This window comes from Rhinopithecus roxellana, chromosome 14 (assembly GCF_007565055.1).
Source record: "Rhinopithecus roxellana isolate Shanxi Qingling chromosome 14, ASM756505v1, whole genome shotgun sequence".
NCBI lineage: Eukaryota > Metazoa > Chordata > Mammalia > Primates > Cercopithecidae > Rhinopithecus > Rhinopithecus roxellana.
In genome coordinates, this window is record NC_044562.1 from 57240910 (window position 1) to 57263656 (window position 22747).

The 22747-nt window shown below is 44.7% G+C and overlaps 1 protein-coding gene across 5 annotated transcripts in view; it reads right to left on the reverse strand.

Annotated features, from left to right (window-relative positions):
- FARP2 (FERM, ARH/RhoGEF and pleckstrin domain protein 2) overlaps nt 1-22747 on the reverse strand; it is a 145224-nt gene that overhangs the window by 67298 nt on the left and 55179 nt on the right. For all 5 annotated transcript variants that reach the window (XM_010376991.2, XM_030915992.1, XM_030915993.1 and 2 more), the window contains exons 6-8: nt 21447-21544; nt 19145-19259; nt 14279-14426 (exon numbers count right to left, since the gene is read on the reverse strand). In XM_010376991.2, the coding sequence (XP_010375293.2) occupies nt 14279-14426; nt 19145-19259; nt 21447-21544 (361 nt within the window). The remainder of the gene's footprint in view (nt 1-14278; nt 14427-19144; nt 19260-21446; nt 21545-22747) is intronic.

Consider the following 22747-nt stretch of genomic DNA (forward strand, 5'->3'; position numbering starts at 1 on the left):
GTACTACATGAATCAGCATACATCACCACTCCGGGAGTTTCTCACCTAGGCAGTGAGCCCAGGGTCTGATCCTGAGGAAGCACTGGACAATCCCATATCATAAACATTCTACAAAATGACTGCCCTGTAATCTTCCAAAATGTCAAGGTCATGAAAACCAAAGAAAGAAGAACGTTCCAGATTGCAGAGACCAGAGAAACATAATGCCTGGGTACAGCATTTGCTCCCAGATTGGACCTTCTGCAGTAAGTAACACTGGGACAACCAGTTAAAGGCAGATGGGCATCTCAGGTAAAGGCCAGCAGGACCTTTCTGTGCTGTTTGTGTAGCTTTTCTATAAGCTTGAAATGGTTTCAAAATAAAATTTAAAAAACATCTGAGACACTGCTTGGGAATTTCAGCCACTATACGTTTGATATTACCAACATTTACTCTTGTCTGCAAACTCAATGTAAGAGGTAGCAGAGTGAGGGACACAGTCCCCTTAGAGACAGCTCCAAAGAAAAAAACAAACCCCTTTAGCCATAAGAAGGAATAAAACACTGATACATGCTACCATGAGTGAACTTGGAAACAAGGAAACACTACACACAATAGACATGTTTATATGATCCCACTTATATGAAATACCTAGAATAGGTAAATCCATAGAGGGAATGTCCTGATGGTTGCCTGTTCTGGATATTAGTGGTTGCTGGGGGCTGGCGGAGTAACTGCTAAAGAGTATGAGGGTCTCTTTTTGGGTTGAAGAAAATGTTCTGAAATTAGATAGTAGTGATGGTCACACAACTGTGTAAGTATCCTAAAACAACTGAATTGCATACTTCAACATGGTGAATTTTATGGCATATACATTTTATCTCAATTAAAAAAAAAATCCTGAGTGAGATGTTCTCAAAGCCGAGATACAAATGTTAGGGTCTAAATGAGGACTTAAGCTTCCTAGTTCCCCAAATATTGCCCAAACACTAAGTCACTCTAATTTCTACTGAGAGTAAAATATTGAAGGCCAGGTGCGGTGGCTCACGCCTGTGATCCCAGCACTTTGGGAGGCCGCGGTGAGCGGATCACCTGAGGTCAGGAATTAAAAAAAAAAAAAAAGAAAAAAAAATGAGCTGGACATGGTGGCCGGTGCCTGTAATCCTAGCTACTCAGGAGGCTGAGGCAGGAAAATCGTTTGAACCCAGGAGGTGGAGGATGCAGTGAGCAGAGACTGCGCCACTGTACTCCAGCCTGAGCGACAAAGGGAAACTCCATTTCAAAAAAAAAAGTAAAATATTGGAGGATTTCAACTACATTCTCAAAGTTCCTCTCCTAAATTGTATTCTCAAAAACAAAGCAAAACAAAACATCAACAAAAGGAAACAAAATCCCCACAGCCCCAGCTCTAGATATTATTTATTTATTTATTTATTTATTTATTTATTTATTTTTTGAGACGGAGTCTCGCTCTGTCACCCAAGCTGGAGTGCACTGGCCAGATCTCAGCTCACTGCAAGCTCCGCCTCCCAGGTTCATGCCATTCTCCTGCCTCAGCCTCCTGAGTAGCTGGGACTACAGGCGCCTGCTACCTCGCCCGGCTAGTTTTTTGTATTTTTTAGTAGAGACGGGGTTTCACCGTGTTAGCCAGGATGGTCTTGATCTCCTGACCTTGTGATCCGCCCGCCTCGGCCTCCCAAAGTGCTGAGATTACAGGCTTGAGCCACCGCGCCCGGCCTAGATATTATTTATATATTTAGGACAGAGTCTAAAAAACCGAGGGCCTAGGCTGGGCATGGTGGCTCACGCCTGTAATCCCAGCACTTTGGGAGGCCGAGGCAGGAGGATCATGAGGTCAGGAGATCAAGACCATCCTGGCTAGCAGTGAAATCCCGCCTCTACTAAAAATACAAAAACATTAGCTGGATGTGGCGGCACCCACCTGTAAGTCCCAGCTGCTCGGGAGGCTGAGGCAGGAGAATTGCTTGAACCTGGGAGGTGGAGGGTGCAATGAGCTGAGATCGTGCCACTGCACTCCCGCCTGGGTGACAGAGTGAGACTCTGTCTCAAAAAAAAAAAAAAAGAGAGTGAGGGCCTGCCACGGAGGTAAGACATGAAGCCCTCCCAGGAAGGAGGCTGACAATAGCTCAGAGGCCCCCACATAACTGCTCCAGCTGCTTGTTCAATCCCTTCTGGTCAAAATAAGAAATTTCTACAGCTGTCTTTTGGTATCTGTAGGGGACTGGTTCCAGGACCCTCTACCCCAGTACCCAAATAGCCTCTGATAGAAAACGGTGTAGTATTTGCATATAATCTATGCACACCCTCTTGTGTACTTTATTTTTATTTTTGTAGAGATGAGGTCTTGCTTTGTTGCTAAGGCTGGTCTCCTGAGCTGTAGTGATTCTCTTGCCTTGACCTTCCAAAGTGCTGGGATTACAGGCTTGAGCTACCATGCTGGGCTTCCTGTATACTTTAATAAAATCATTTCTAGATTATTTATGTACCTAATACAATGTAAATGTCACGTAAATAGTTTTACTGTACTGCGTTAAATTTGTATTTTTTAAAAATTAACACACACACACACGTGTGTGTTTTGAGAGAGTTTCACCCTTGTTGCCCAGGTTGGAGTGCACTGGCGCGATCTTGGCTCACTGCAACCTCGGCCTCCTGGATTCAAGCGATTCTCCTGCCTCAGCCACCTGAGTAGCTAGCATTACAGGCAACTGCCACCATACTTGGCTAATTTTTGTATTTTTAGTCGAGAATGGGGTTTCACCATGTTGGCCAAGCTGGTCTCGAACTCCCGACCTTAGGTGATCCACCAGCCTTGGCCTCCCAAAGTGCTGGGATTACAGATGTTATCTACCGCACCCAGCCTGTATTGTTTTTTTTTGTTTATTTTCCTGTGGATATGGAGGGCCAAGTGTATATCCCAGGGTCTTAACCACTGCCCTTAAAGGAGAAATAAACAGAAAATCCAAGGACAATCACAGCTTTCATCTACTGCACCCTGACTTGACAGACGAAGACAACACTTTTAAAGCTGCACAGTTAGCTGTCGAATGCTAAAATCTACTGCTTTCATTTTCATATTCATCCAACAATCCAGGGCATATCTGAAAACACCACATAGACTACAAGACTGGAAACAAATCCAGCCAGCTCAGGGTCACCCACTCCACATCAAGTCTTCTTCCTCAGACAGAACCAGCCGCACCTGTACTGGCTGCCTGTCTGGGATTTACTCTCAGGCGTCTATTCATTAGCCCGTGTTTCTGAAAAGCACATTGATGACAGTAAACACATTTTCCACTTTGAAATCTTGCCCCCTCAGCTTCTGTCACCACCAATACCTCACACCTGCCCATCCCCACACTCTCCTAATTGTTGGTAAATTTTAAATTCAGTATTTATGTTAATGGTCATGTAAGTATTGCTCACACGCTCAGCCATGATGAATTTAACTACATTTTTTATATTACAAAGTAAAGCTTCCTTCTTCAAAATTTCCTTGAGAATCCTAATTGCCTGTTTTCATCTGCTTCCTTGGCATGTACCTATCACTACTTAACACTCTTCCACATGGTCCAGCACAAGAACTGAGTCCCTGGTCTACCCTCTCCCGGGGCCCTGCCCTCCGCTCTAGTGTTGGTGGATGCTCTCCGCAGGCACAGCCTGTGTCTTCCTTTGCCTATGTCGGATGTGGAGCACCCTATTTCCTTCTTTCTCATTTTTAGTTTATTCTCTCCTCTAGTTTTTCCTTACAAAGGGTGAGCAGCAGTCAAATTTTTACAAAATCTACATGTCTGAAAGAAGCCTTTCTCTGTACAGAAGTCATGTGGACACAGCACGGAATTCTAGTCTGGAGTCCCCCACACCAAACTGTTCTTAAAAAACTATCGCCAAATGCTCGGGGAAACTGATTTGAGTAATAATAAAACTGCAGTCTCAAAAAAAAAAATTAGTTTGGAAATAATTTCCTTTTAATTTTTGAACTACTGCCTCCCCCATTGCTTTCTAGCTTCCAGTATTGCTACTGAATAGTTGGAGGCCATTTTAAATCGCATTTCTTTCTCCCTCCTTCCTGGGAGTTCTTGGGTCTTCTCCACTATTGTCCTTTGTTGGACGGACAGACTGCAAAATTTTTCTCCCATTCTGTAGGGCTGTCTGTTCACTCTGATGATAGTTTCTTTTGCTGTGCATAAGCTTTTCAGTTTAATTAAATCTCATTTATCAATTTTTGCTTTTGTTGCAATTGCTTTTGGCATTTTCGTCATGAAATCTTTGGCTGTGCCTATGTCCTGAATGATACTGCCTAGATTTTCTTCCAGGGTTGTTCTTTTTTTTTTTTTTGAGACAGGGTCTCACTTCATTGCCCAGACTGGAGTATAGTGGCTGATCTTGGCTCACTGCAACCTCCGCCTCTCAGGTTCAAGTGGTTCTCCTGCCTCAGTCTATCGAGTAGCTGGGGTTATAGGCACCCACTATCATACCCAGTTAATTATTATATTAGTAGAGATGGGGCTTCACCACGTTGGCCAGGTTGGTCTTGAACTCCTGACATCAAGTGATCTGCCCCTGTTGGCCTCCCAAAGTGCTGGAATTCAGACATGAGCCACCGTGCCTGGCCCTCTTCTAGGGTTTTTACAGTTTTGGGTTTTACATTTAAGTATTTTCTTTTCTTTTGAGATGGCGTTTCACTCTTGTTGTCCAGGCTGGAGTGCAATGGCATGATCTTGGCTCACTGCAGCCTCCACCTCCTTGGTTCAACTGATTCTCCTGCCTCAGCCTCCTGAGTAGCTGGGATTACAGGTGCCTGCCACCATGCCTGGCTAATTTTTTTTGTACTTTTAGTAGAGACAAAGTTTTGCCATGTTGGGCAGGGTGGTTTCAAACTCCTGTCCTCAGGTGATCCGCCTACCTTGGCCTCCCAAAGTGCTGGGATTACAGGCATGAGCCACCACGCCTGGCCTTACATTTAAGTCTTTAATCCATTTTGAGTGAATTTTTGGATATGGTATAAGGAAGGGGTCCGGTTTCAATTTTCTGCATATGGTTGGCCATCTCTCCCAGAACCATTTATTAAACAGGGAGTCCTTTCCCCATTGCTTTTGTCAGGTTTGTCAAAGATCAGATGGTTGTAGGTGGTCTTATTTCTGAGTTCTCTCTTCTGTTTAATTGGTCTATGTGTCTGTTCTTGTACCAGTGCCAAGTTGTTTTGGTTACTGTAGCCTCATAGTACAGTTTAAAATTGGGTAGTGTGATGCCTCCTGCTTTGTTCTTTGTGCTCAGAACTGTCTTGGCTATTCAGGCTCTATTTTAGTTCCATATGAATTTTAAAATAGTTTTTTTCTGGCTGAGTGCAGTGGCTCAGGCCTGTAATCCCAGCACTCTGGGAGGCCAAGGTGGGTGGATCACAAGGTCAAGAGATCGAGACCATCCTGGCCAAGATGGTGAAACCCCCATCTCTACTAAAAATACACAAAATTAGCTGGGCATGATGGCAGGCACCTGTAGTCCCAGCTACTCGAGAGGCTGAGGCAGGAGAATCACTTGAACCTGGGAGGAGATGTTCAGTGAGCCGAGATTGTGCCACTGCACTCCAGCCTGGTGACAGAGTGAGATTCCGTCTCAAAAAAAAAAAGTTTTTTCTGCCGGGCGCGGTGGCTCAAGCCTGTAATCCCAGCACTTTGGGAGGCTGAGACGGGCGGATCACGAGGTCAGGAGATCGAGACCATCCTGGCTAACACGGTGAAACCCCGTCTCTACTAAAAATACAAAAAACTAGCCGGGCGAGGTGGCGGGCGCCTGTGGTCCCAGCTACTCGGAGGCTGAGGCAGGAGAATGGCGTAAACCCGGGAGGCGGAGCTTGCAGTGAGCTGAGATCCGGCCACTGCACTCCAGCCTGGGAGACAGAGCCAGACTCCGTCTCAAAAAAAAAAAAAAAAAAAAAAAAAAGTTTTTTCTAACTCTGTGAAGAATATCAATGGTAGTTTAATGGGAATGGCATTGAATCAATAAATTACTTTGGGCAGTATGGCCATTTTCATGATATTGATTCTTCCTATCCATGAGCATGGAATATTTCTCCATCTGTTTGTGCCCTCTCTGATTTCTTTGAGCAGTGGAATGTAGTTCTCCTTGAAGAGGTCCTTCACATCCCTTGTTAGCTGTATTCCTAGGTATTTTATTCTTTTTCTGGCAATTATGGATAGGAGGTCATTCATAATTTGGCTGATTGCCTTTTATTGGTGTATAAGAATGCTTGTGATTTTTGCACATTGATTTTGTACCTGAGACTTTGCTGAAGTTGCTTATCAGCTTAAGAAGCTGTGGGGCCAGGTGCAGTGGCTCATGCCTGTAATCCCAGCACTTTGGGAGGCTGAGGTGGGCAGATCACAAGGTCAGGAGTTTGAGACCAGTCTGGCCAACATGGTGAAACCCCATCTCTACTAAAAATATAAAAATTAGCTGGGTGTAGTGGTGGGCGCCTGTAATCCCAGCTACTCGGGAGGCTGAGGCAGGAGAATAGCTTGAACCTGGGAGGCAGGGGGTTGCAAGTGAGCCAAGATCGCGTCATTGCATTCCAGCTTGGGTGACAGGGTAAGACTCCATGTCAAAAAAAAAAAAAAAAAAAAAAAAAAAAAGTTTTTGGGCTGAGATGATGGGGTGTTCTAGATATAGGATCATGTCATCTACAAACAAAGATAAATTTGACTTCCTCTTTTCCTATTTGAATATCCTTTATTTCTTTCTCTTTCCTGATTGCCCTGGCCAGAACTTCCAATATCATGTTGAGTAAGAGTGGTGAAAGAGGGCATCCTTGTCTTGTGTCAGTTTTTAAGGGGAATGCTTCCAGCTTTTGCCCATTCAATATGATACTGGCTGTGGGTTTGTCATATATAGCTCTTATTATTTTGAGGTATGCTCCTTCGATACCTAGTTTTTAACATAAAGGAACACTAAATTTTATCGAAGGCCTTGTCTCCATCTGTTGACATAACTATGTGGTTTTTGTCTTTATTCTGTTTATGTGATCAGTCACATTTATTGATTTGTGTATGTTGAACCAACCTTGCATTCTGGGGATGAAGCCAACCTGGTCATAGGGGATAAGCTTTTTGATATGCCTCTGAATTCAGTTTTCCAGTATTTTATTCAGGATTTTTATATTAATGTTTATCAAGGATACTGGCCTGAAGTTTTCTTTTTTTGTTGTATCTCTGCCAGATTTTGGTATCAGGATGATGCTGGCCTCATAGAATGAGTTAGGGAGGAGTCCCTCCTTTTCAATTTTTTTTTGGAATAGTTTCAGTAGAAATTGTACCAGCTCTTGGCCAGGTGTGGTGGCTCATGCCTGAAATTCCCAGCGCTTTGGGAGGCCGAGGTGGGCAGATCACCTGAGGTCGGGAGATCGAGAGCAGCCTGACCAACATGGAGAAACCCTGTTTCAACTAAAAACACAAAATTAGCTGGATGTGGTGGCACACGCCTATAATCCCAGCTACTGAGGCAGGAGAATTGCTTGAACCCTGGAGGCAGAGGTTGCGGTGAGCCATGATTGTGCCATTGCACTCCAGCCTGGGCAACAAGAATGAAACTTCATCTCAAAAAAAAAAAAAAAAGGAGAAATTGTACCAGCTCTTCTTTGTACCTCTGGTTGAATTCAGCTGTGAATCCATCTGGTCCTGGGCTACTTTTTTTTTTTTTTGCTTGGTAGGATATTTACTACTGCCTCCATTTCAGAACTCATTATTGGTCTATTCAGGGATTCAATTTCTTCTTGGTTCAGTCTTGGGAGGGTGTATGTGTCCAGGAATTTATCAATTTTTTTTAGATTTTCCAGTTTATGTGCATAGAGGTGTTTATAGTATTCTCTGATGATCGTTTGTACTTCTGTGGGGTCAGTGGTGACAGTCCCCTATCATTTCAGATTGTTCATTTGATTATTCTCTATTATCTTCTTTATTAGTCTAGCTAGTGGTCTATTTTATTAATTTTTTCAAAAAACCAGCTCCTGGATTTGATTTTTTGAAGGGTTTTTTTTGTCTCTATCTCTTCAGTTCAGCTCTGATCTTGGCTATTTTTTGTCTTCTGCTAGATTTGGGGTTTGTATGCTCTTGATTCTCTAGTTCTTTTAATTGAGATGTTACGTTGTGAACCTGAGATCTTTCTAACTTTTTGATGTGGGCATTTAGTGCTATAAATTTCCCTCTTAACACTGCTTTAGCTGTGTTAAGAAATTCTGATAAGTTATCTCTTTGTTCTCATTAGTTTCAAATAACTTCTTGATTTCTACCTTAATTTCATTATTTACCCGAGAGTCATTCAGGAGCAGGTTGTTTAATTTCCATACAGTTGTGTGGTTTTCAGTGAATGTTTAAATCTTGAGTTCTAATTTGATTGTGCTGTGGTGTAAGAGACTGTTTGTTTTTATTTCAGTTCTTATGCATTTGCTGAGGAATGTTTTGCTTCCGATTACATGATCAGTTTTAGAGAAAGTGCCATGTGGTGATGAGAAGAATGTACATTTTGTTGTTTTTGAGTGGAGAGTTCTGTAGCTATCTATAAGGTCACTTGATCCAGGGCTGAGTTCAGGTCCTGAATATTTTTGTTAACTTTCTGTCTTGATCTGTCTAATATTGTCAGTGGGGTGTTAAAGTCTCCTACTATTATTGTGTGGGAGTCTAAGTCTCTTTGTAGACCTCTAAGAACTTGCTTTATGAATCTGGGGGCTCCTGTATTGGGTGCATATATATTTAGGATAATTAGCTCTTCTTGTTGAACCCTTTACCATTATATAATCCCCTTCTTTGTCTTTTAAAATCTTTATTGCTTTAAAGTCTGTTTTGTCAGAAACTAGGATTGCAAGCCTTGTTTTCTTCTGTTTTCCATTTGCTTGGCAAATTTTATTCCATCTCTTTATTTTAAACCTATGTGTGTCTTTGCACATGAGAGGGGTCTCTTGAAGACAGCACACTCAAATGTCTTGGCTCTTTATCCAGCTTGTCATTCTGTGTCTTTCAATTGGGGCATTTAGCCCATTTACATTTAAGGTTAATATTGTTATGTGTGAATTTCATCCTGTCATCATGGTGCTAACTGGTTATTTTGCAGACTTGTTTATGTGGTTGCTTTATAGTGTCACTGGCCTATGTATTTCAGTGTGTTTTTGCAGTGGCTGGTAACAGTTTTTCCTTTCTGTATTTAGTGCTTCCTTCAGGAGCTCTTGTAAGGCAGGCCTGGTGGTGATGAATTACCTAAGCATTTGCTTGTCTGGAAAGAATCTTATTTCTGTTTTGCTCAGGAAGTTTTAGTTTGGCTAGATATGAAATTCTGGGTTGGAATTTTTTTCCTAAGAATGTTGAATATTAGCCCCCAATCTCTTCTGGCTTGTAGGGTTTCTGCTGAGAGGTCCCGTTAGTCTGAAGAGATTCCCTTTGTAGATGACCTGGCCTTTCTCTCTGGCTGCCTTTAATATTTTTTCTTTCATTTCAACCTTGGAGAATCTGATGATTGTATGTCTTGGGGTAGATCTTCTTGTGGAGTATCTTACTGGGGTTCTCTGCAATTCCTGCATTTGAATATTAGCCTGTCTTGTTAGGTTGGGGAAATTCTCCTGGATGATATCCTGAAGTACGTTTTCCAACTTGATTCTACTCTCCCTGTCTTTTTCGGGTAACCCAATTAGTTGTAGGTTTGGTCTCTTCACATAATCCCATATTTCTTGGAGGTTTTGTCATTCCTTTTCATTCTTTTCTCTCTATTCTTGTCTGCCTATTTCAGAAAGACAGTCTTCAATGCTCTGAGATTCTTTCCTCTGCTTGGCCTATTCTGCTATTGATACTTGTGATTGCAATGTGAGGTTCTCATGTTGTGTTTTTCAGCTCCATCAGGTTGGTTATGTTTCTCTCAAAACTGGCTATAAGCTCCTGTGTTGTTTTATCACAGTCCTTAGCTTCTTTGCATTGGGTTATAACATGCCCCTTTAGCTCAGCAAAGTTCATTATCACCCACCTTCCGGGGCCTGCTTCTGTCAATAACGCCATCTCAGCCTCAGCCCATTTCTATTTCTCCCTTGCTGGAGAGGTGCTGTGGTCATTTGGAGAAGAGGCACTTTAACTTTTTGAGTGTTCAGCATTTTTTGTGTTGATTTTCTCATCTCTGCGGGTTTATCAAACTTTGATCTTTGAGGTTGCTGACTTTTCAATGGGGTTTTTATGTGGTTTTTTTTGGTTCATGTTGTTTTTTTATATAGGGTCTCACTTTGTCACCTAGGGTGGAGTGCAGTGGCACAATCTCAGCTCACTACAACCTCTGCCTCACAGATTCAAGTAGTTTTCCCTCCTCAGCCTGCCACCATGCCCGGCTAATTTTTTTTTGTATTATTAGTAGAGATGGGGTTTCACCACATTGGCCAGGCTGGTCTTGAACTCCTGACCTCAGGTGATCCACCCACCTCAGCCTCCCAAAGTGCTGGGATTACAGGTGTGAGCCACCGCACCTGGCCTGTTACTTTTCTTTTACTAGTCAGGCCACTCTACCACAGGGCCTCTGAGGTTTGCTGGGAGTCTGCTCCAGACCCTAGTTGCCTCGGTTTTTCCTGTACCTGGAGGTATCACCAGCAAGGTCTGTGAAACAGAAAATATGGCAGCCAGCTTCCTCCTCTAAAAGCTTTGTCCCAGGAGGGTACTGACTTGTTGCTGGCCCAAATGCACCTGTAGGGGTGGCTCACCCAGTCAGGAGGAACAGGGTCAGGGACCCACTTCAAGCAGCAGCCTGGCTGCTTTTTGCAGAGTAGGTATGCTGCATTTGGGAGAACTCTTCCTTATCCAGACTGTTTATATTCTCCAAAGCCAGCAGGCTGAAATGGCTGAGTCAACTGAACTACAGAGATGGTGGCCACCCCGCCCCCCCAGGAACTCAGATCCAACTCAGGCAGATTTCCAGCCTGCTGCTGTTGGCTGGCTAGAATTCCAAGCCAGTGGGTCTTAACTTGTGAGGTGCTGTGGAAGTGGACCTCACAGAATGACACTGCTTGGCTCCCTGGATTCAGCCCTCTTCCGAGGGATTTGTACAAACAGATTTCCTGCCTTGCTGGGGGTCCTGGGGCTGAAGTGTGTGAAACTCCTGGGTCTCTGTGTGTGAATCAGTGGCTCCTCTGCTGAGACTGAACACAACTCTGTGTACTGGACCCCAGGCCCTAGTGGCATGGCTCATGAGGAGATCTCCTGATTATGGGTTGCAAAGATCTGCGGGAGAAGTGTGGTTTCCCAGGCGAGGTTGTATAATCACTCACCATTTCTCTTGCCTGGGGGTGGGGGTTCCTTTGGCTCCACACTGCTCCTGGGTGGGCCATTAACCCCGACCCTCACTTTTCTTCATCCTCTGTGGGTTGTTTGCCTAGTTAGTTCCAGTGCAAGAACCTGAATATTTCAGTTGAAGGTGAATTCACTCACCCCTTTTCTTTCCTCTTCGTGAGTGGCGTGGACCTCAGCTGCTTCTAATCAGCCAATTTGGATCCTCCTGTATTATAATTTTAAATATCTGCACTTAGAACTGAGGCTGCCATACCTCTGCAGATGATGGAGATGAAATTGTAGAGCCCAAGGTCTGCTGGGGTTGGGTTCCTATTGTTGCATGTGGGGCCAGGCCGAAAACCTGCTAAAAAGTAGCAGAGCATCTGCCAGCCCAACTCTGCGGGACAAAGAGGCTGATGACCCCTGCCTGGCGTGCAGACCAGGTAGGCGACACGGGGTGGGGATGGACTGGGGCAGCCTATATTTTAATTTGCAAATGTTTTTATGTTCTCCATTTGTTTCTGTCATGGCATCCTGTTCGTTTCAGAGACGCAGTGTTTCATTTCTGTGAAGGTTTTGTGAAAATGTAATACAGTGATATATTCACAAGGCTCAAATTCTGAAGGTTCAAAAACAAGTCCATAGTGCAAGTCTCCCTCTCAGCACTGTTCCAAAGCCTGCCAGTTTGGCCACCCTTCCCTGGGGCCATTAATGTCACCAGTTCATTCTATAGTGTGGAATATAGTGCACATATACTTTTCTCTCTTTTCCCCACAAGCAGTAGCTACTATACAGAGTTTTGAATCTTTTCTCCATGTAATGATGCATCTTGAAGGATGTCTCATTATTGGGATATAAAGAGCTGCTTCCTTGTTTGTATAGTTGCCCAATATTCTGTTCACATAGATGCACCACCATTTATTTAGCTGGCTTTTATTTATTTACTTATTTAGAGAGAGGGTCTCACTCCAGGTGCCCAGGCTGGTGTGTAGTGGCACGATCTTGGCTCACTGTAGCCTCGACCTCCTGGGCTCAGGTGATTCTCCCACCTCAGCCTCCTGAGTAGCTGGGACTATAGGTACATGCCACTACACCCAATGAATTTTTGGTATTTTTGGTAGAGATGAGGTTTCGCCATGTTGCTCCAGCTGGTCTCAAACTCCTGGACTCAAGCAATGTGCCAATCTGCCCACCTTAGCCTCCCAAAGTGCTGAGATTACAGGTGTGAAACACTGTGCCAGGCTATTTAACTGGCTTTCCAATGGTTAATTCACAAAATTTTACTATCACAAACAAGGCTGATATAAAAAATTACAAGATAACATTTCACATTTCTGAGGAAGGAGCATTCCTATTTCTCCTGGGCATGAACTGGGAGCCCTTCCCGGGGCTCCCGGGACACGCTGGCTTGCACTGTGACTTTGCCACTGCAGGCTGTGAGATTTCCGTCTTCCCTACTCTGCAAAGTCAGGTCCCACTCACTGTTTCATTTCCCAGCTTCCAAACATTGCTGCTATCCCTCATCTTTCATGGGCTGTTTTCCCATTCTTTGTTCTTATGGATTTAAATGTTTAAAAAATTCCTTCACTGTCATTGTGTTCAGGGCATTCAGGGAATAAAAATAAATAGATATATTCAGTCTGCTATCTTCAATTTGAAGTTTCTAATCCCTTGCTTTTACAACTTCTCTAGGTTGTATTATTTGTTTTTTTCCGGAAATGTGACAATGGCTCAGTTTGGATGTGAGGTTTTCATCTCTGTGCAATGGGGGAACACTCATCAGCAGATGTAGGCAGGGGATGCTCAGACGCTCCACCTGAAGGCATGGATTGCTAAGGTTGGTCTCTATCATGGACTTTTATTGTTCTCCAATCACATTTAGTATGAAATGTAACACAATATTCTAAATTCAAAATTAATTTTTTTTTTCCTGACAGGAAATTGAAACTTGATGGCTAGGTTAAAAAAAAATAAGGAAAAGACAATAATCAACATGGCTTGATGAGGGAGGTCTGAATCAGAGCAAGCTCTTTTTGATAGTCACAGGTTAAAACAAGCCCACAAAAAAACAGCAGGTCACACAGGCAACGGGCTCCCAGACTGCAATAGTGACAATTCCCACAACATTCAGCATCGAGGAGACCTTTTCGGGATTACCATAGTCTATCAGAGGTGCAAAATTTTACAAGGGCCAGTGACTGGAGTGCCCCCAAAAGGAGGGGCCCAGACAAGTTGGAAATACTTAGTCTGGGTGCAAGAGGACGTAGGGAGCCCCAACAAGAGTTTTCAGATATGTGAAGGGCCTGAATAAGGAGAAAAGCTCCTTCTAGTTGGCACCAGCAGTCACACTTAAGCTTCTTGGACATCACAAACCCCAGCACACACACACATGACCACAAATGGAACTGAGCAGGCCGTGCTCACCATTGATGTAATTATTTACCTACGCATCACAACTAATACAAACACCTCAGAAGACAACACTGACTCTTATCACAAGCAATCCCTCTGCTATTTCCTACTCTATTCTAGTGTGTTTACTTCAATCATTACTGTGACCCACTCTAAAGTGCTCACAGTCCAGCACAGATCACACCCACAGCACAGACTGCTCCACTGGAAAAAAAACAGGTTGTGCTTTAGGATTCTAAGGGGGTAGGTGGAATCCCAGGAGGGAATGGGAAGTCCCAGAGGCAGTGGGCAGCTCTGGTCGGGCAGGAGGCAGTGGGGAATCCAGGGAGGCGGGAGGCAGTCCCAGGAAGCAGTGGGCCCCATGATATGGAGGATATTCACACCTGTGTCAGAGAAGGACAAAAGAAGAATTTCCCCACTGAGTAAGAGGTTGGATTGGATGATATGCAAAGCCCCTCTTCCAAATCGAGGACCTTACTCATCAGGACAAAAATTTACCAACATCTATAAGAACAAACCCCACCAGGTTGCAGAATACCTCCCCTGTCCTGTTCTCACCCCTCCCTTCCCCACTGGCCTACCTGAAACACGAGTACACCCATGTGGGAAACCGCCAGTTGAATCTTGGTTCCTTCCCTGTCAGAAGCCATGTGAAATCTGATGCCATACATTTCCAACTTTCGAGCAACTTCGAGCACCTGGAAATCCGACTCAGCAGGTGTCTGGCCCCTGTAATGAAAAACAGGAGAACCACACACTACAAACACTTGATTTCTGAAAGAGCCAAAATGCATTATGGAAGTGACCAGGAAAACCAACAATGAAGGCTTTTCGTGTCTAGAGGACAGATCGTTCACTGTCTGTATGTTTAGCCACTACAAAAACACGATACCACATGTGCAGGCCAAAGACACCCTCAGTTTTCTTCTATTCTGTAACTACTTTGGAATGGGGAGAATGCTTTCTTTGCATACATTAGCTACTCAGCCTTACATCTGTTCCATAGTGACAAGGTTATACACAAACACTACTGGCAAAGACAAATTTTAAATCGGAAGAAATACCACACAGGGCCGGGCACAGTGGCTGACGCCTGTAATCCCAGCACCTTGGGAGGCCGAGGTGGGTGGATCACCTGAGGTCAGGAGTTCGAGACCAGCCTGGACAACATGGTGAAACCCCGTTTCTACTAAAAATACAAAAATTAGCCAGGCACGGTGGTGGAGTTTGCAGTGAGCTGAAATCATGCAACTGTACTTCAGAATGGGTGACAGAGTGAGACTCCATCTCTAATAATAATAATAATAATAATAATAATAATAATAATAATATGAAAAAGAAAGAAAATGAGTGTGATGAGATAGTAGTGTTATCTACAGTATTTCTTTTCTTTTTTTTTTTTTTGGAGTCTCACTCTGCAGCTCAGGCTGGAATGTAATGGTGCAATCTCAGCTCACTGCAACCTCTGCCTCCCAGGTTCAAGTGGATTCTCCTGCCTCAGCCTCTGGAGTAGCTGTGATGACAGGCGTGAGCCACCACGCCCAGCTAACTTTTTGTATTTTTAGTAGAGACGGGGTTTGCCATGTTGGCCGGGCTGGTCTCAAACTCCTGACCTCAGGTGATCCACCCACCTTGGCCTCCCAAAGTGCTGGGATTACGGGCATGAGCCACTGCGCCCGGCCAACTCCTTTTCATTTTAAAAAAATACTTTTTACTATCTGAAACATTTGTGTCTTATAAACCCATTTTATCACTCGCTCACTCACTCGCTCGCTCACTCACTCATTTAGAGACAGGGTCTCGCTCTGTTGCCCAGGCTGGAGTGTAGTGGCATAATCTTGGCTCACTGCAAGCTCCGCCTCCCAGGCTCAAGTGATCACTCCGCCTCAGTCTCCCGAGTAGCTGAGACCACAGGCACACACCACCACAGTTGGCTAATTTTTTGTAGAGACAGGGTTCTGTCATGTTGCCCAGGGTGGTCTTGAACTCCTGGACTCAAACGAGTCGGCCTCTCAAAGTGTTGGGATTACAGGCATGAGCCACTGTGCCTGGCTTTTTTCTGCAGTTTCAAAGATCTAAAAGCAATGGGATACAGTCAAGAAAAGCACTTCTTTAATATCCTATTCAGTGATTATAAAGGTGTTTTCAGTGGATCACTGAAGAACCATGAGAATCACAAGACAAGGTAAAAATTGTATAATAATTAAAATAAAGGTACAATATTGTCTTAAAAAAAACCCTAAAGAACTATTAAAAGAAATCAGATGTGCAATGAAGCTGTGATGATTGTGATAAACTCTCAAATTAACATACTGAAGGCCTACGATGTGGAGCAGAGCTTCCTGCTTCCTGGCTTATTCGGGAAGAGCTCAACTGTATTCCCGTATGAAGCAGACCACATGACTCACCCTTCTCTTACTGGTTTTGTAGGGTTTTTAGCAGATACACGTGCACATGTAAGCACACACACACGCACATGTGCAAGTACACATAACCACAGTATACAACATACACAGGAACACACATCAACACACAGGAACATAGGAGCCACACACACACAATGCATGCATAGGAACACATATAACACATGCACATACGACCACACAGCCACACATGTATGTACACAGAACACACCCAGACACACACACAGAACTACCCTGAGGGTCCAGTTCTTTCTTCCACAAGCAGGTTTCTCAACATAAGCGCCCAAAAATGTTGTCACTGTCTCCTCACTGCACTTTCAGTGTACTTGAACCTAGAATTCACCCTCAACACTCACTGAAAATGCTGAAGGCGATGCATTGCCACACTGCCAAGCTCAGAAACCTGCTCCTGTGCCTACCTCCCCAGGCCTGGTAGTCTCCACACAAGGGGCTGTGGCCACTATCCTAAAAGATGCTCTCTTGGCACCTGTGCCCTTCCATGCCTCTGGCTGCTGAAGGCTTCTGTGGGTGCCTCCTCCTGCACTCGGCCTCTCAAATGTCAGTTCTTCAGGGGTTCATCCTGGGCTCTTCTCCCTTCCTGACCTGTATCTGTCCTCTGCCTAGCTGATTTCACCCATTGCACAGGTTAACCTGGCCTACGTGCTGACAACCCTCTCCCCAGCATCCCAAACCCACCCATCCACTAGGGACTGTCCGTCAGGTTGGACAGTTCACAGCACAATGCTCAGTTCTCCCTTCCTCATGACCAGCCCCTGCTGTGTGTCTCAGCAGGGAGAGACTGTAGACTGTCCCCAACCCTAGGAACACAGACTGAACCAGTGACCGTTTCCTGCTGGGATGGCACATAACACTAGGAGAGGGCCCTTAGCTCCATGGGTCAAGGTCTGGATGTGACAATCAGAATAGCTGTACCTTCCTCGCTACCAGCCAGAATAATGGCAACACTTGAAAGAGACAAAGCCAAGGGTACCCGGGAGAACAGAGCAGGAGCTCTACCCGCACTGCCCTGCATGGAGGCCTCCTCAAGGTCAGATCAGGTGAATGGATGAGAAGCAACGACTTAAACACACAAGATGCCCCACACCGTCATGTCTGAGAGGGAACTCTGCACACACTGTCTCACCGTATGTACGATGGGGTAAAGCCGTGCATGCCATGAGATGGGTTTGAGGATCACACACACATGCTTGTAAGAGCTGTCTGTAATGTCCGTAGTTGCCACCATGGCCTCTCCAGTATTAGCTGGCACTTCCACCTCCAGCCCTTGACCCAATGTGTCCATGCCACGCTGGACCCTCCCTCTCCCCCTCCCTTCCCAGGCTGGTGCTTTGCTTGGAATGCTTCCTTCCTGGCTCTGCCCGCCTACGTCCTCCCACGAGCCTCCTTGAGTCTCGCCTCAGCCTTCTTTCAGCTCGTAGTGTGTGAGCGATGCTCTTGCTACACTGCACACATTCTCATCTGTAGAAATGGATTTGTATATCTCATGACTGCCATGCTGTCCGGCACACACAAGGCAATCCCCTGCACACACAAGAGATCCCCCACACTGGGAGTGGTGAGGTGTACGAAATGCACACCGTCTTATAGGGTAAGATAAAATCTGTACAGGTAGGCATCTCAGTCTGTGCTGTTCAAACCAACTCCCCAGTGCTGACAGCAGTGGTGGATGCATCGTTGGCACTCATACTCTGAAGGTGTGAAAGGGCAGCTGCCAGCAAGTCCCAGTAGAGCCTTAATGACACACATGAACATACATGATCTGACAAACCTGGATCTCAAAAGGATGTGTCACAAAGGCAAGGCTAAGTCCTCCTGACTCACTTTCACCAGCTGAGTGCTCCCCTTTGGTGACTAAAGTTCCCACCCACCTGGGCCAGAGCCCACAGCGCTTTCCCATACTGTTCTTCAATCCTTTTCCCCTTAGCTAGCACTCTTTCTCTACGTCTCTACCACTTCCATCCAGAAAAACCCACCAGTGTCAAGTCTCAGAGAAATCAAAACAAGACGAGATGAAGGACATGGGTGCCAGGTGATTCCTAATGCTCTGACACAGGCAGACACTGTCAGCCTCACACAGTCCGCTCCTAAGGACATGGGTGCCAGGTGATTCCTAATGCCCTGACACAGGCAGACACTGTCAGCCTCACACAGTCCGCTCCTAAGGACATGGGTGCCAGGTGATTCCCAATGCCCTGACACAGGCAGACACTGTCAGCCTCACACAGTCCGCTCCTAAGGACATGGGTGCCAGGTGATTCCTAATGCCCTGACACAGGCAGACACTATCAGCCTCACACAGTCCCCTCCTCCTCCACCACAGCACAGTGTCTTCCCCGCAGAGGACTCTTCCTGCCACACTGCAGAGACACTGCAGCAGCTGAGACCCCCACAACAGCCACCCCATCCTGCTCAGTAGCATCTGCCTCCCCTAGGCCCTGATGTCTTTTTCAGCACCATTTTTTTTTTTTTTTTTTTTTTTTTTTGAGATGGAGTCTCGCTCTGTTGCCAGGCTGGAGTGTGCAGTGGTGCAATCTTGTCACACTGCAACCTCCACCTCCTGGGTCCAAGCGATTCTCCTGCCTCAGCCTCCCGAGTTGCTGGGATTACAAGCGCCTTCCATTAGCTCGGCTCATTTTTTCGTATTTTTAGTAGAGATGGGGTTTCACTATGTTGGCCAGGCTGGTCTCAAACTCCTGACCTCAGGCAATCCACCTGCCTCAGCCTCCCAAAGTGCTGGGATTAACAGGCGTGAGCCACCATGCCCGGCTTCTTCCAGCACCTTCTAAAGCAGCACATCATGCAGGTGTGAAGGTGCTTCAGACCAGGGCTGCAGCTTCTGTGTGTCTGCCAAGCTGTCTCTGGCGGCAGCGGCACACCCTGAGGCTGAGCAACGGTCCTTAGGTTAGAATCTTGCAAAAGTCATGACAACAGTCCTTTCTCATTACACACTCTTTAGTCATTCCTGTGGTGACAACGTATCGACAGACAATTGTGATGACTCACACGTGCTTCCGATGGAATTCTAGTATCTTCTCAAGGCAGTGCTGCTGGCCAGGCAAATACTCGTTGGCTTTGAGGTGCTCTCGGTCCAGCATTTCATCGTAATCTCCTATTTCCGCTGAGATAGGATAAGAGTCAGTAATTCTAATGTTTAAGTAAACTACAAGCATTTGTACATGTCACTGCATACATTAAAAGTAAAAAAAAAAAATTATCCCGAATTTGTAGCAAAATAATACATCCCTAAAAAGGCAAGATTTTGTATTTTATTTTTCCAAATATTTTATGCTGTTAAAAGGCAAATATAACGAGAAGTAAAGAGGATTTCTTGAAGAACAAAGGCCTGATGAGTAACTCCAGGGAGGCAAACATTGAATGATGAGTTTAATGTGTTTATTATTATTTTGACACAAGGTCTCCTTCTGTTGCCCAGGCTGGAGTGCAATGTGCGATCACCACTCAATGCAGCCTCAACCTCCCGGGCTCGGGCAATCTGCCCGCCTCAGCCTCCTAAGTAGCTGGGACTGTAGGTAAGCACCACCATGCCCAGCTAATTTTTGTATTTTTTGTAGAGATAAGGTTTTGCCACATTGCCCAGGCTGGTCTCAAACTCCTGGACTTAAGCAATCCTCCTGCCTTGGCCTCCCAAATGTGCTGGGAGTATGGCATGAGCCACTGCACCTGGAGTATTATTATTTTTAAACCACACCTTAAACCTAAGTTGTCTCAAGATTATCATGATCAGGATGAAGTATTTTATTTATTTTAGGATAACGTATTTTAAGTGATTTTTTCCTTCAGACCTTCTCAAATTTCTTGATGAATAATGTCTCTTTCTAATTTCATGTATTTTAAGGCCACAATGTCTTAATAACATAAAGTCCAACAATTTAAAACAGTATGCTTTTATTTTTAGACAATCTCATATTCACAGAGAAGTTACAAGCACAGTACAAGAGTTTTTCCTCCTTTGAGCAATTTGGGAGTGACCTGCTAACATGTTACTTGCCATACTTCAGTATGGACTTTCTATAAGCTAGGACATTTGATACAGTTTGGCTGTGTTCCCACCCAAATCTCATCTTGAATTGTAACTCCACAAGTCCCACATATAGTGGGAGGAATCTAGTGGGAGGTAACGGAACCATGGGGGCGGATCTTTTCCGTGCTGTTCTCGTAATAATGAGTAAGTCTCGTGAGATCTGATGATTTTACAAGGAGTAGTTTCCCTGTACAAGCTCTCTCTTGCTGCCGCCACATGTCTCTATCAGCAGTGTGAAAATGGACTAATACAATATTCTTACCTGCAGCCTTGTAAAACTACCCAGATCAGGAACACGGCCATGATCTGAGGCTCCATCCCAGATGTGGACCCTAGTCATATTCTACCAACTGCCCAATTATGTTTTTTACAGCAAAAAGATCTGGTTCAGTCATACGTTGCATTTGTTGCCATGTGTCTACCTGAGAAGTCTTTCAGCCAAATGAATAAGAACCAAAGTCACTTTGAAAACTTTTATTAATCAACATGTCCCCTGGTGGAGGACAGCAAACCCGTAATGAAATTTATTATTTGAAGAAGGTATGTCTGGGGAAGGACCAAGGAAGCTGCAAATAACCTATACACTTACTAATTCCTAAAATTTTGGACACTTTCCATGTCATATTTCCTGCATGCAAATTTCAGAAACGTTAGTTCTGTGCTAGGAAGCTGTGGTCCCACCCCTAGGCCAGGAGCAATGTGGGTATTTGTTTTTCTATTCCCATTGCTGGGGGCTCGGCAAGGTCCCAGAACCTCCTCTTACACTTCTCATAGTTTATTTTTGAAGTAACTATAATTCTTCATACAGTTCTGAACCATCTCTTGATCTGTGTGAGATACTGAAGAAATGTCTTCTTTTTCCTTCATGGCTAATGCTTAACTAATCTGAGAGGGCTGTAACTTTTATCCCAGTGAGGCCCTTTCCAGGGTTTGCTGAGAGTTTGGTTTGTATTCTGACTCAGACTGAATATGCATTGCTGGTAAAATGTACAAAAACATAAATGACAGACAACCCAAAAGAAGGAATGTGGCTACAGATTTTGGCCTTGGCCTGTGTTTGCTATGTGGAAACTATTTGCCTCAAGGAGTTCCACTTTATAGAAGTTAACCTTTAGCTTATAAAAAATATTGAAATTGAAACGCCACATTCTATGGGCAGGCTCATTAACTAGGCACGCACATCAGCAACTAACTGCAGTTCTGAGCGTGGGTACATCTGTGCCGTGGTCAGGGCATGCTCCCTGCTAGCAGGGAGATACTCACACTGCAGAAGATGGGACGTGAGAAGGGCTGCTGTGGTGTCAGCACAGGTCAAACGCTCTTCCAGCAGGTCCCTCTTAAGTTGCAAGGCAAACAAGTATCTAGAAGAGAGTTCAAAATAAGACACAGATCAACTCCAAACGTTCTCTTGAATGTAACACAGACATGTCTCCACAGCAAGACAGCAAATGAGCCCTGGGAAGTGGCAGTGACCCAACAGTGAGCAAAATGCAAGGCGGTCACGAAACAGCAAAGTCACAAAAGGTCTTTCATGAAACAAACAGTCACCAAGCAAAGGTCAGATGACAAACCAACTCAGCAGACTGAGTCACACACATGGGAGAGTGCACAGAAAGTGCTGAATACACTGAGGCACTCTGATGCCAACAATAAAAAAAAGAAATTGGCCGGGGGCGGTGGCTCACTCCTGTAATCCCAGCACTCTGGGAGGCTGGGGTGGGTGGATCACCTGAGGTCCGGAGTTCGAGACCAGCCTGACCAACATTGTAAAACCCTGTCTCTACTAAAAGTGCAAAAACCAGCCGGGCACGGTGGTTAACGCCTGTAATCCCAGCTACTCGGGAGGCCGAGGCAGGAGAATCGCCTGAACCCGGAGGTAGACGTTGCAGTGAGCTGAGATCACGCCACTGCACTCCAGGTTAGGCAACAAGAGCAAAACTCTGTCTGGAAAAAAAAAAAAAAAAAAAAAAAAGAAATAGCTTTCTCAGGCATATCATCTATCCATATAATTACACGTCTGCAGCCATACCTTCAAGGAGGGAAGGTCACAAATTCACATTACTTCTGTTAGCCACACAAAACTGCACTCACAATTTTGGATGAAACAGGAGAAATATCCAATGAAAACACAGCTTAAAGCAAGGTTGTAAAATTTTTTAACAGATTGATAATATCTGGTCTTGGCTAGGATCTGAGAAACAGGCACTTTTGAATACCATTAGTGAGAATGTAATGAGAGAAGGCAATTGAAAATATTTATATGTTCATTTATTCCATCAGCAAATAATTACTGAGCGTGAATTATGTTCTAGGTACTGTTCTGGGAGCTGGAAATGCAACGGTAAGCAAGACCAACTCCCTGCCCCCAGTGGAATTCATGCCCCAGTGCACACTATTAAAATTTACTACATTCTCTTAAAATTCAGGATGTACATACCCTTTAACAACAATTCCATTTCTACAAACTTTCCTAGAGTAATATTCCCATAGTTCTCAAAGGTGTGTGAACAATGTTTCTTTGCAGCATTAGAGAAAAACTGGAAATATGGATGAATATGAGAATG